The sequence below is a fragment of the Rutidosis leptorrhynchoides genome, chromosome 2 (genome assembly GCF_046630445.1).
Source record: "Rutidosis leptorrhynchoides isolate AG116_Rl617_1_P2 chromosome 2, CSIRO_AGI_Rlap_v1, whole genome shotgun sequence".
Taxonomy (NCBI): Eukaryota; Viridiplantae; Streptophyta; class Magnoliopsida; order Asterales; family Asteraceae; genus Rutidosis; species Rutidosis leptorrhynchoides.
The window spans coordinates 631,288,521-631,303,525 of NC_092334.1; the positions used below are offsets into that span (position 1 = coordinate 631,288,521).

Here is a 15,005-nt window from a genome sequence, read left to right on the forward strand (position 1 = left end):
TATCGTATTTAATAGTATTTCCTAGTAAAATATAAACTATTTCGTACCCCTTAGCTTTAACATCAACTGTATTTGAATCTTGTGGTCTATCAAAATGATGAATTTTATTATTTACGATAAACTTATGAACTCACCAACCTTTTGGTTGACACTTGAAAGCATGTTTATTCTCATGTATGAAAGAAATCTTCCGCTGTGCATTTGCTCATTTTAGAGATATTACTTGGAGTCATTCATGACATATTTCAAAAGACATTGCATTCGAGTCGTTGAGTTCATCAAGATTATTATTAAGTCAATTATAGTTGGATATATTATGAAATGGTATGCATGCCGTCACCTTTCGATGTAACGAAAGTTTGTCTTTTAAAAACGAATGCAATGTTTGTAAAATGTATCATATAGAGGTCAAGTACCTCGTGATGTAACCAAATGTAATGTATTCGTCCAGATGGATTAGGACGGGTCGTCTCACAAACATCAAATTTAGTTAAATTACATGCCAATTCAAAAGATAGATTGTTCACAAACCATGATAAAAATTTATTACCAAATTCCCTTGAGTATCGGCTTGACATCTACACGCCCCTCCGAATGCACTCTTGATAGCCCAACCGCTCCATGGGTACCTCCTCCGATTCATTGAGATTCACCTTTAGGAACTATGTGATGCGGGTCACGTAATGACCACCAACACTTGGGAATCCCTATTTCTCACCACTTGCGTCGAATAGAAAACTTGCGATAAGGTTGGGGATGTGAATGTGTTTCTTCTTATGGATAGCATGAATCAACCAAATATCAAACATTGTCATCTTATCAACGTCCATCGTTCGGTGAAAGACCGAGTGAGCGATGAACCTTTGGATGCACCTAAGTATGGGGCTTTTGAGTGCACTTGGGACTAGATTATTGGGAGTTGGCTTGACATGACTGATTTCGCTCTATGCTTGCTTTGGATCAAACTCATTCGGGTTGTAGGTCTCACATTTTGCCAAGTACGCAAAGGTTGAATCTGGATCAGAATCTGTATAGAGACCTAGGCATGCTATGAATTGAGCCATGCTCATTTTCCATTCTTCACCCTCTAGCCTGAACCTGAGGTAGTTGCGGATCCATGGAGAGGCGACCTTGAAATCAACCCTAAGAGTTGCTAAGAACTCACGGGTTAGCAATGGATAAACACTCTCCTTCATGTAAAGGAGCATCTCCCATGGGCGCTTGATGATGTAGCGTGAGGATACGAAATAGTATTAAATTTTTAATACAAAATACTACAAAATATGACACAAGTTTTATTAATTTACGGATGGGATATACCTAAACCTTGCTACAACACTATAGGCAGTGTACCTAATCGTAGAGTAGTGTAGTTTTTAGTAAGTCCGGTTCGTTCCACAGGGAGCTGGTGAAGTTAACGCTATATTATTAAGTTTATTTGTAAAAATATATATATAAATAAGTAGTAGTATTATTATAAAATGGGGGTTTTACCGTTTAATGACCGGTTTGTCGATTTTAAGCGTAAAAATAAATGACAAAAATTAAAGTGCGTAAAATAAATTGCGATAAATAAAATGACAGAAAATAAAATTGCGAGTAATAAAATGACAGTAAATAAAGATACGATGAGAAATATAATAAAAGAATTATGCTTATTTAAACTTCCGTAATCATGATGTTTGACGTGTTGATTTTAATTTATTACCATGGGTTAATTGTCCTTTGTCCTGGTTTATTTGATACGTTTATCTGGTTTTTGTCCATAATAGTCCATCGGTCATAAATATAAAGTGCGAGTATCCTCGTCAAATTACCCTTATACCCGAAGTCAAATATTCCAACTGATTAAGGATTTAAACTATGACGCAGTTATCACTTCTGTCAACAATTACACCAGTTATCACTGTATGTAATCCACCCCTGTTTTAATTAGTTTATGAATATTAATTCATCCACTTGATCAGAATGAATAATCAATTACCCAACCCAATTGATTAATTAAATGATTATAACAGATTCCATATGAACGTCACTAAATAGGACAACCATAATCATTATTAATTATTAGGTTAATTAATTTGAAGATAGGTTCGACAGACTCCAATGAGTTGTCACTCAATTAGACAATACCCCCCATCTATTAATAGTCAATAGTCCAATTTCCACAAGTGTCGGTCTTTTGCCCAAACCTTAATTATGGTACAAAGCCCAATTACCCAATTTTAGTAATTAGCCCAACATCATGATTACTTTGTTTTAAATAAGCATAATAATAACTTAGCTACGAGACATTAATGTAAAAAGGTTGAACATAACTTACAATGATTAAAAATAGCGTAGCGTTACACGGACAGAATTTCGACTTACACACTCAAATGATCTCTATCATAAATCTTATTATTATCATAATTTAAACTTAAAATTAAGATTATTGTTATATCTTATTACATTAACATTATGATAGAGATATAGAATATAGATATTGATAATTGATATTGATAATTGATCGAAGAAAAAAAGATCGGAAAAAAATTCTTCCTCCCTTTCATCGAACGTAATATAGCCTTTTATAGGCAAATTAGAAATTGAATTTTCATTTACGACCCCTGAACTATGCTCAATTAACAACTTTTTATTATTTAATATTATTCTTATTATGAATTATTTAAATATTATATTTTATTCTTGTGCATAGTTGACTCGTAATTTTTACACTGTTGCGTCGAGCGTTGAGAGTTGGTTCATGTCCCGGTTCCGGATTTTCGAACGTCCTTTCGTATAATTTAATATCTTGTACTTTGCGTTTTGTAACTTGTACTCTTGTCATTTTTAGACGTTCTTCATCAATAATTTGAACCTTTTTGATTGTATCTTGTACATTTGAGCTTTTTGGACGTTTTGGTCTTTCAAATCTTCGTTTTTGTCTTTAAATCTTCATTTTCGAGCGATTTGCGTCTTTCGTCTTCGCACTTATTTATTTAACTATTACAACTAAAAATAAGGAAATTACATTTAAAAACTTTACATATTGGAACGATATTGCTACTAAATATATGTTCATTTGGAACACTATCAAATATCCCCACACTTGAGCGTTGCTTGTCCTCAAGCAATACAGAACTTGAAATAAAAACATACATGAATCACTTTTTTATTCATCACATTTTGTACATCAGTGATTTTGATATAGCGGTATAAACAATGACAGTAATGATGGTTAAAGGTGGGTGTGTCATCCACAGTTGCCTCGGGTTTAGGTCAACGACACTTGCAATCAAATAGCCGATTTACTTTCGGTTTCCAAAGCAAAGTGCACATTTGAAAGGTGGTTTACAGTCCCACATGACTATTAAAATGTAGATCCTTAAGGAAATTGGATCTTTATGAAAACATTTGATCTTTTTGAAAATTTAATCTAGCTTTTACCCTAGATAAGTTTTCCGGAATAACCCTTCACCGGTGTTTGCAAAATATTTTTGTGGGTTGTGTGGGTTTCAGATTTGAAAATTTTAGCTCAACACTTGTGGTTTTGTGTTACCCACTTGCTAACCTTGTATTAGGAAAGCAACACGTCCAGTTTACTTGTCCCGTATATTACCTTTCGGCAAACTACCGTCCGGTTGTAAAGGAAAGCGATGAACAAGAAACTGTTAAGGCAATGTCCCGTGACATGCAGATGATTATGGTCTTATTAACGTGTCGGATGCTAGAACTATCCTTGGTAGGAGCGATAGTAAAGATCATCCTATGATTTTTCGGTCTGGCACAAGGTCCTGTCTCTGACCATGCTATGCAACCACCGTTCTTACGGTTGACACCCGATTTGGTTCAGGTGACCTAATGAATTCTAATGAATTCTCAGGATTTTACGTTCAATGGTAATGAACGCATTGAAAATGGGTTTTCAGAAAACAAATCGGTTTGTATTTTTGATCAAAATATTTTCTCGTTCAAGCTCGAGTTTAGATATCATTGAATTCCATGAGTTTGAATTCTCAATCTTTAAGGTCAATCTCTAGGATTGAGTAATATCAGTCTTAAAAGCTGATTTTTAATCTTTAAGGAGATTATCCTTTCTGGGGATCTGATTCATTAGTCTTATCAAGCTAATTTGCACGGTGCCCTCCCCATTTTACAAGGCAGACCCTCTCATGGTTAGGATAAGTCTGACCACTTGGCGACCCTGTTTGATGCTGAGGTCCGTGGATTTCCTGCTGATTTTAGTGATGACTTTTCTAGGTTTTTCGTCAACCTACAGCTGGTCTGGACGACAACTTCATGACCTAAATCAAGAAGCGCGTGTCTTTTTCGGAAGACTTTACTTCCTTTTAATGATGGAATTGATTCATCGTGTAGATCCATCTTTCTTTCAAATGTATTACAGTAAACCGGGTAAAACTGATTAGTATCGTCCAAAGCAAAAGTACCTGCAATAATCTTGTACAAGAATATGTGATATTTGTTTTAAATTGAATAACTTGGTACATTCTTCCCACACTTAGTTTCTTTCTTTGCCTTTTTATTTTATTTTATTTCATTTTAAATGAATTCAAGCGTTTTAGGGTGTTTCTCAATTTATGTCTTTTCCGAGGTAACGATAATTTCGGTATTATCACCTAGTTTTCACCGTTCATAAATATGTATAAACATGATTTTGACTTCATTTAATTGAAAATTTTTCAAATTTTCACAAAATTTGGCAAATAAACCAAGTATAAACCTGAGAGAATTTATAACCCTTCCCCACACTTAAGATCATGCAATGCCCTCATTTGCATGAAATCAGACTATAATTTAAATTCATGAGGGTGATTAGCGTAGAAAAGTGATTAAAAATACCGAGTTTGTAATTACAAAGCTCGTCGAATGATAGATGGCGCCTCATCGTTCATTCCTTCATTTGTTATATCATATTTGTTGTTTTGCGTCGTGTCGTCAAAATTAGTACCTTTTGCTTAACTTTAATGACAGTCTTTGAAAGTGCATTGTTTTACTCTGTTTTGTACATAAGATAAAATACAAACATATATATATGTATATATATTTTTGAAGTTTGGTTTATAACCCCACTTTTCAAAAATTTATAAAGTATAATATTTTTGGCATACTTTAAATCAATAAAATTAAAAATAATGATAACAAAATTTGTCGCCCCGCCCTCGGGTAAAGTAATTTCGGCTCTATGACCTAGTCTTCAACTTACGACGAATTTTATAAATCATTTTTTTTTTTTTTTCAACTTAATGAAATAAAGTAAATTTTGTTTTTAAATATCACACAAAACTTAAAAGCATATTAATTTCATATAAAACCTAAAAAAAAAACAAAAATTCAGAATGGGGGGGGAAAACTAGTTCTTTAGTGTCTGCTAGCGGAAAAGACCAATCGGATTCCATTCTCGGAACTACACGAGAACAGAACAACTAACTCTAGATAACATTTTCTTAGAACATTTGAATCTCCCCACACTTAGGTAGCTGTGGTGTCGAAATTGTGATTAACTTCATCGTCAATTTCTTTTGGTCCATAATCAACTTGCCTATCTGTGACTTTTTCTTTAAGCCAGTGCCCGGCTTCTTCCGTAATATCCCAAAATTCAACTAGTTTCGCCTTTTCTTTAGGCGACAGATTGGATACTAACCGGTTACATAACTTAAAGTTCCCCTTACTTCTAGCATCGATAGCCCGTTTAAAAAGTTTCTTCATTGAACTGTTAATAACGGGGTCATTTAATTTCGTATCAACAACGGGGTTCTTTATTATCAAGTCATCATTAGATTTTACTTCATTTTCCCCACACTTAGGCGTTTTATTATTGCTAAGCACTACCGTTGGAGTTGGTAAAACAACATGGTTATTACCAATCGTTTTTACTGGTTCAACGGTTTTAGTTGGTGGAGATTTAGACTTTCGAATCATAAAGGTGATAGATTTGTTACCACTTTTAAGTGTCATTCTTCCATTTCCTACATCAAATAACGCCCCGGTGGACGCTAAGAATGGCCGACCTAAAATTAGAGGAATGTTTGGGTCCTCTTCTATGTCAATGACAATAAATTCGACTAGAAAGGTTAAATTGCCTACTTGAACGGGTAGGTTGTCAGCAATTCCAACTGGGTGCTTAATGGTTTGATCAAAGAGTCGAACACTCATATCCGTTGGACTTAACTTACCTACACCTAATCTCTTATATAAGGAAAGAGGCATAACACTTACACTCGCACCTAAATCTGCTAGTGCATCATACATGACACAATCACTAAGTAGACAAGGAACAATAAATTCACCCGGATCACCTACCCTAGGTGGAGGTTTTGGTGGAACTGTCTTCACCGGGTTTATATTTACGGCTTTTGTTTCTTGCACTTTCTTATTCTTTTTCTTCTTCTTCTTTCCAGAGGTATCACAATCTTTATTACCTATCACTTGCTCATACTCAACTCCTTTTCTTGGAAACGGGATGGGTGGTTTGTATGGTGCCACCACTGGCTTTACATACTCGGGTGGTGGTGGTGTAACTTCTTCATTGTTACTCTCATCTAAAACCTTCCCATCTTCTGATGCTGGTTTTTCAGAATTCGTTGACACCATATTAACATTCTCATTCCGAGGATTTACTTCAGTATTACTCGGTAGCTTTCCTTGTTCCCTCTCACTCATCATGCTAGCAAGAGTACCTACGTGTTTTTCTAGATTCAAAATGGAAGCTTGTTGAGTTCTTAATGACTGATCAAACCTCTCGTTCGTTTGGGTTTGAGATGTAATGAATTGTGTTTGAGATTCAATCAGCTTTGCCATCATTTCTTCTAGATTTGGCTTTTTCTCTTCGGGTTGTTGTGGTGGTTTATACAAGCTAGGTCTTTGTTGATTGAAAGTGTTGTTTTGAGTTGGTTGGTTATTCGGACCTTGTTGGTTATACCAGTTATTTTCGGGTCCTTTTGGATTGTAAAGAATGTTTTGATTTCGATTTAAGTTTAGCCTTGGCGGTTGATAATTATTTTGATAATTATTTCCCGGCCTTTGGTTCATATAGGAAACATTCTCTCGTTGTTCCATCGTTGGTTCAATGTGACAATCTTTCAATAAGTGTGGTCCACCGCATTGCTCACAACTGATTCGTATTGCGTGAATATCTTTATTCATCTTTTCCATTCGTCTTTCGAAAGCATCTATTTTTGCGGAAACGGAATCAAAGTCAGGGCTAGAATCGGCTCTAGCCGCTTTAGATGATCGAAAGATATCTTTTTCTTGGTGCCACTCATGCGAGTGGGAGGCTGTGTTATCAATAATTTTGTAAGCTTCAGTTGCGGTTTTCTTCATAATGGATCCACCAGCGGTTATGTCGATGTCTTTTCGTGTGGCGATGTCTACGCCTTTATAGAAGATTTGTACTATTTGAAAAGTATCTAATCCGTGTTGAGGACATCCTCTCAACATCCTTCCGAATCTTGTCCACGCCTCATATAATGTTTCATTTGGATTTTGCGCGAACGTAACAATTTCTCCTTGAAGTCTCACGGCTTTGGATGCCGGAAAGAATCGTTTAAGAAATTTTTCAACTAAAACATCCCATGTGTCAATCGCCCCTTCAGGTAACGATTCTAACCAATCTTTGGCTTCTCCCTTTAAAGTCCAGGGAAATAACATGAGATAGATTTGTTCGTCTTTCACTTCTCGGATTTTGAATAGTGTACAGATCCTATTAAACGTACGAAGATGTTCGTTTGGGTCTTCATTCGGCGTACCACTATATTGGCACTGATTAGTTACCATGTGTAGAATTTGTCCTTTAATTTCATAATCTGGAGCATTAACTTCTGGTTTAATAATGGCGTGACCTTGGCCAGTGCGCTTAGCTCTCATTCGTTCTTCCATACTTAGAGGTTCTAGATTTTCCATGATTGGATTTGTTGTATCCGAATCACTAGAGGATTCTGATTTAATGGTTTCTTTCCTCAACAATCTCTGTTTGAATGATTGGTGGTTCCGGAGGAAAGTTTAATGGTTCGGGATCTACAAACCGTTCCTGAATATTCTCCGGATTCTCAATTGTGAGGTTTGTTTCAAAAACTGGATTATCGGAAATTTGAGTTTGAGGATTTGGTCGACTTGATGACGATTCTAGAGAAAAATCAACGGCGGCGATATTCGTTAAACGATGTCTTGATCGAGTTACAAGTGGTGAACGTACAAAAGGTGGTGAACGTCTTGCTCGGTGCATTCACTGAATATCCTATTAGTTTTAAAAAGGAAAGAAAAATTATAATAAGTTATCCAACCAATAGACTTTTCTGATTTTGCCCACGTTTCGAATAGCCAAAAGATGCAGCAGAGGGGCAGGATTCGTTTGGTCTCAATATAATTGAGGACTGTTTGGCTCCAATAACCCGGTCCACGTACAAATCCAACTATTACTACGAACCAGAAAATTTTGATGTCTATCAATTTAACCACTTAAAATAAATTTTCGTAATTTTAAGAAATTTAGAGAAGAAGTAGAAAAAAAATTCTAAGTCCTAAAAACTAGAATGGCGAGAAATAAGAAAGAAATAGATTGCGCGTCGAAAAATGTCGAAAAATAAAAGGTCGAAAAATAGGCGTCGAAAAATAAAAATAAGAAAGTAGTGCGAAATACGGCGTCGTAAAATTCTAAAGCACCTAAAACTTAGTCTAAGGAATAAGCACTTAAGGGATTTTACGGCAAAGCCTAAAAATTCTAGAAGTAAAAATAACTATGGCAAAACTAAACTTAATACTAAAAGTTGCGACTATAGTCTAAAAATCTAAAGGTAATAAAACTAAAAAAACATTTTTTTTTATAGACAAAATTTTAAAAATATATATATTTTTTTTTATAATTTTTTTTTTTTTTTTTTTTTACGTTTTTTTTTTTTACGTTTTTTTTTTTTTTTTTTTTTTTTTCGTTTTTTTTTTTTAAATTTTTTTTAAAAAAAAAACGATTTTTTTTTTTTTTACAAATTTTTTTTTTTAAAACGATTTTTTTTTTCTTTTAAAAAAACGATTTTTTTTTTTTTTTTTACACAAATTTTTTTTTTTTTTTTAAAAACGATTTTTTTTTTTTTTTTTTTTTTTTTAAAAACGATTTTTTTTTATAAATTAATAATTTTTTTATAATTATAATTTTTTTTTAAAACTTTTTTTTTTAATTCATTTACTATTCATGAATAGTAAATAAAAATAAATTAATTAATTTACTATTCACATGAAAGCGACATGATAGCAATTATTAATTATAAGTTACATAATATACCCCTGAAGTATTTAATAAATACGACTTTTTTAAAATTTACGTAAATTTTTGATTCTTAAATATTTTTATATTATTATATTCTATTTCAATATTATTATATTATTATATTCTATTTCAATATTATTATATTATTATATTTTATTTCAATATTATTATAATTAAAAATATAGCGTTTTAGGCCAAAAACTTGATGATGTAGCGTGAGGATACGAAATAGTATTAAATTTTTAATACAAAATACTACAAAATATGACACAAGTTTTATTAATTTACGGATGGGATATACCTAAACCTTGCTACAACACTATAGGCAGTGTACCTAATCGTAGAGTAGTGTAGTTTTTAGTAAGTCCGGTTCGTTCCACAGGGAGCTGGTGAAGTTAACGCTATATTATTAAGTTTATTTGTAAAAATATATATATAAATAAGTAGTAGTATTATTATAAAATGGGGGTTTTACCGTTTAATGACCGGTTTGTCGATTTTAAGCGTAAAAATAAATGACAAAAATTAAAGTGCGTAAAATAAATTGCGATAAATAAAATGACAGAAAATAAAATTGCGAGTAATAAAATGACAGTAAATAAAGATACGATGAGAAATATAATAAAAGAATTATGCTTATTTAAACTTCCGTAATCATGATGTTTGACGTGTTGATTTTAATTTATTACCATGGGTTAATTGTCCTTTGTCCTGGTTTATTTGATACGTTTATCTGGTTTTTGTCCATAATAGTCCATCGGTCATAAATATAAAGTGCGAGTATCCTCGTCAAATTACCCTTATACCCGAAGTCAAATATTCCAACTGATTAAGGATTTAAACTATGACGCAGTTATCACTTCTGTCAACAATTACACCAGTTATCACTGTATGTAATCCACCCCTGTTTTAATTAGTTTATGAATATTAATTCATCCACTTGATCAGAATGAATAATCAATTACCCAACCCAATTGATTAATTAAATGATTATAACAGATTCCATATGAACGTCACTAAATAGGACAACCATAATCATTATTAATTATTAGGTTAATTAATTTGAAGATAGGTTCGACAGACTCCAATGAGTTGTCACTCAATTAGACAATACCCCCCATCTATTAATAGTCAATAGTCCAATTTCCACAAGTGTCGGTCTTTTGCCCAAACCTTAATTATGGTACAAAGCCCAATTACCCAATTTTAGTAATTAGCCCAACATCATGATTACTTTGTTTTAAATAAGCATAATAATAACTTAGCTACGAGACATTAATGTAAAAAGGTTGAACATAACTTACAATGATTAAAAATAGCGTAGCGTTACACGGACAGAATTTCGACTTACACACTCAAATGATCTCTATCATAAATCTTATTATTATCATAATTTAAACTTAAAATTAAGATTATTGTTATATCTTATTACATTAACATTATGATAGAGATATAGAATATAGATATTGATAATTGATATTGATAATTGATCGAAGAAAAAAAGATCGGAAAAAAATTCTTCCTCCCTTTCATCGAACGTAATATAGCCTTTTATAGGCAAATTAGAAATTGAATTTTCATTTACGACCCCTGAACTATGCTCAATTAACAACTTTTTATTATTTAATATTATTCTTATTATGAATTATTTAAATATTATATTTTATTCTTGTGCATAGTTGACTCGTAATTTTTACACCGTTGCGTCGAGCGTTGAGAGTTGGTTCATGTCCCGGTTCCGGATTTTCGAACGTCCTTTCGTATAATTTAATATCTTGTACTTTGCGTTTTGTAACTTGTACTCTTGTCATTTTTAGACGTTCTTCATCAATAATTTGAACCTTTTTGATTGTATCTTGTACATTTGAGCTTTTTGGACGTTTTGGTCTTTCAAATCTTCGTTTTTGTCTTTAAATCTTCATTTTCGAGCGATTTGCGTCTTTCGTCTTCGCACTTATTTATTTAACTATTACAACTAAAAATAAGGAAATTACATTTAAAAACTTTACATATTGGAACGATATTGCTACTAAATATATGTTCATTTGGAACACTATCAGCGCTTAACCTTATTATCCGTCTCAACCGTGAATGTTTCCCGAATTTGTTGGCCTAACCCCACTAATTCGATCTCAGTCCAATAGATGTACCTTGCTGGGCATACTGGCGTGTGAATTCTACTAATCACTTGGTCTTGAGTTGTTTCATCCATTAAGATCACTTGCAACCACTCATGAACATTGGTTGATGTAAAAGTAATCTCTCCTCTAGAAGTAGTTCCCTGCAATAGATTCAACAAACAATACGCGCCAAAAACGTTTCCATAACATTAGCAACCATCAAATATATCACATACAAACAATGGTGGGGGAATGTGCCTCCCCTACATTTATGCTCAAGATGGGGCTTCACAACATTCAATCATATGTAACATGGTCTAATTGCAAAAAATTAACTCTAGTCAAAATCAAAAGTCAAATCAAGCTTAAAACTAGGAGCATGCATTCAAGATAGCAATTAGCCAAATCAACAAGCATAATAACTAACAAGTAAGGTTCAATTTCAATAACAACCCAATTGGTCAAACTTAGTCAAAAGTCAAAGAATCAAGAATCCTAAATTCAAGTTAATCTCATACAAGCATGAAAGTTGGTTTCTTTTTGATCTAGACATAACATAGAAGAATAAAATGACCAATTGCATCATTACATTCTCAATTAAATAGCATCTTCGAAGAACCCCTAAATTGGAAAGAACCCTAAAAAATTCAAAGTGTAAATTTTCAAAATTAAGCATGTAAATCATGTTAGGAATTATGATAATAACAAGGAGTCATCACCAATTTAGCATAAACATCATAAATTTCTTGTAGATCTAGAAATGAGAAGAAACAAGAACATAGCAAGAAACATGCAATTAATTGAAGAAAAGTGATAATGATGCATGAATCTTACTTTACTCATGTTAGTTGATGATTAAAAATGCAAGAAATCTACCCAAAAGATGTTAATTTGATACAGGGGCCAAAGTAGCTGAGACGTGGTCGCACTATGAGAGTGTAAATGAAGTGGGTGGAGAAAATGAAGTGTTTGAGTCCCTTTTTAAAAGTTGACAGCCCAGGTACAGGAGCGCCGCTCCTGAAGTAAAAGCATCGTTCCTGCAGTACCAAAAGCGCCGCTTTTCAAACTAGAAAGTCGCTCTTGAGAAAACAAAAATGTCGCTTTTGCCGTTCTTGGCTACTGTCCATTTTTGGTCCAAATTCACAGGTTAAAGCTTCGCTATTGAAGTAGAAGCGTCGCTCTTGGAAGACCAAAAGCGCCACTCCTTGGACAAATGCGTTGCTTTTGTACCTGAAGCATTTTTGCAGTTTCAAAATTCATTTCAACTCATTCAAAAGCTATTTTTGACGTTTTCCACGTTTACCCAAATGCATGAAATGCAACTATATGCAAATGCAAACTATAAAAAATATAATATCATACAAGTCTAAATGAAATGCAATCCTAAATGCACAATTATACACAAAGGTGATTGTTTTGATCACGGGTCTATCACTTGACCCGTTTTAGCGTAAAGGTGTCATTTTGGGGAGAGCTTGATGTCATCAAGCTCAATAGCATTGATGTCATCTCTATAAACCTTCAATCTATGACCATTAACCTTAAAAGTGTTCCCATTCCCATATAACTCCACATAACCTGTAGGATAAGCTTTCTTAACAATATATGGACCCGTCCATCTAGATTTCAACTTACCGGGTGAAAACTTAAAGCGGGAGTTGTAAACTAAGACCTTATCGTTGGGATTAAATTCTTTGGGACCTTTGAGTCGAGCATCATGCCAATGCTCAGTCTTCTCTTTGTATAGTTGTCATATGCCTCTAACCTAAGCTCCTCTAATTCATGCAATTGTGTCACCCGTTTTCCCTTAGCTTTTTCTAGGTCTATGTTTATCTCCTTAATTGCCCAATATGCCTTGTATTCAACTTCAACCGGAATATGACATCCTTTCCCATACACTAGATGAAAAGGTGTAGTTCCTATGGGTGTCTTGTAAGCGGTTCTAAATGCCCACAATTCTTCATCTAGTTTAGTTGACCAAATCTTAGGGTTGTTACTAACCGTCTTCTCTAAAATTCTTTTTAAGGCTCGATTAATATTCTTAACTTGACCGCTAGTTTGGGGGTGGTAAGGGGTCACCATATTTTTCCATGACTCTCTCCATAAGACTATTAGCAAAATGTGTCCCTCGATCCGAGATCAATGCTTTTGGAACACCAAACCTAGCAAACAACCCTTTTAAAAACTTAACAACTACTCTCGCATCATTTGTTGGCAAGGCTTTAGCCTCGGCCCATTTCGAGACATAATCTACCGCCACCAAAATATAAACACACTTATTCGAGTTCGGGAATGGTCCCATGAAATCTAAACCCCATACGTCAAACAACTCGCATATTTGAATACCGGTTTGGGGTATCTCATCCCTTTTGGAGATGGATCCCGACATTTGGCATGAATCACATCGCTTAACTAAATCGTGTGCATCTTTGAAGATAGTGGGCCAATAAAACCCCGAATCGAAAACATTTTTCGCGGTGTGATTTGGACCAAAGTGGCCTCCCGTTGGTCCATTATGACAACTTCTTAAAATATCCCGGGCCTCTTGCCCATAAATGCATCTCCTAGTTACTTGATCCGCCCCAATGCGGAACAAGTGTGGGTCATCCCAAAAATAATATCGTAAATCATTGAAATTTTTTTCTTTTGTTGGTAGGACAAACCTTTTCGTAAAACATTTGATGCCAAGTAGTTTGAATAGTCGGAAAACCATGGGACTTCATCAATTAGGTCGATCCTCATTAAGTGTTCATCCGGGAATGTGTCCCGAATTTTGGTCTTATCTAAAGGTTGGAGTAGCGGGTTGTCTAACCTCGACAAATAGTCAGTCGCCACATTTTCGGCTCCCTTTTTATCCCTAATTTCGATATCAAACTCTTGAAAAAGTAGCACCCAATGAATCAAATGATGCTTTGCATCTTGTTTTTGAAAAACGTACTTTAGCGCGGAGTGATCTGTGTAGACGGTTGTCTTTGAATGTACAAGATAAGATCGAAACTTATCAAAATAAAATACTACCGCAAGAAGCTCTTTCTCAGTAGTGGTGTAGTTCAATTCGGCCCCATTTAGGGTTTTGCTTGCATAGTAAATCGGTCTAAAGTGTTGGTCAACTCTTTGACCAAGAACTGCACCTAGTGCATAATCGCTCGCATCGCACATCAATTCAAAGTCTTTGTCCCAATCGGAAGAGATAATAATAGGTGGGTTAACTAGCTTTTCCTTCAACAAATTGAATGCCTTGATGCATTCATCATCAAACAAGAAAGGTTGGTCCTTTTCTAACAATTTGGCCATAGGGCAGGCGATTTTTGAAAAATCTTTTATGAATCATCTATAAAACCCCGCATGCCCAAGAAAACTTCGGATGGCTTTTACATCCGATGGTCTAGGCAAGTCCTTTATCACACTAATTTTAGCCTTATCAACCTAAATTCCTGCCTTAGAAATTTTATGTCCCAAAACTATCCCTTCGTTAACCATAAAGTGGCATTTTTCCCAATTAAGAACCAAATTTGCATTTTCACAACGTGTTAACATTTTGTCAAGATTTTTAAGACAATGGTCGAATGAGTCTCCGAATACCGAAAAATCATCCATGAAAACCTCCATAGTATCCTCAACCATAT

The 15,005-nt window shown here is 34.2% G+C and overlaps 1 protein-coding gene across 1 annotated transcript; it reads right to left on the minus strand.

Moving 5' to 3' along the window:
* Positions 1-12,838: 12,838 nt before the first annotated feature.
* On the minus strand, positions 12,839-14,673 carry LOC139890082 (uncharacterized). The gene is made up of 3 exons (XM_071872984.1): positions 14,043-14,673; positions 13,052-13,487; positions 12,839-12,998 (listed from the first exon to the last, which is right to left on the minus strand). Exons 1-3 carry the CDS (start codon positions 14,671-14,673, stop codon positions 12,839-12,841), a joined length of 1,227 nt encoding a protein of 408 aa, XP_071729085.1.
* Between the last annotated feature and the right edge of the window lie 332 nt (positions 14,674-15,005).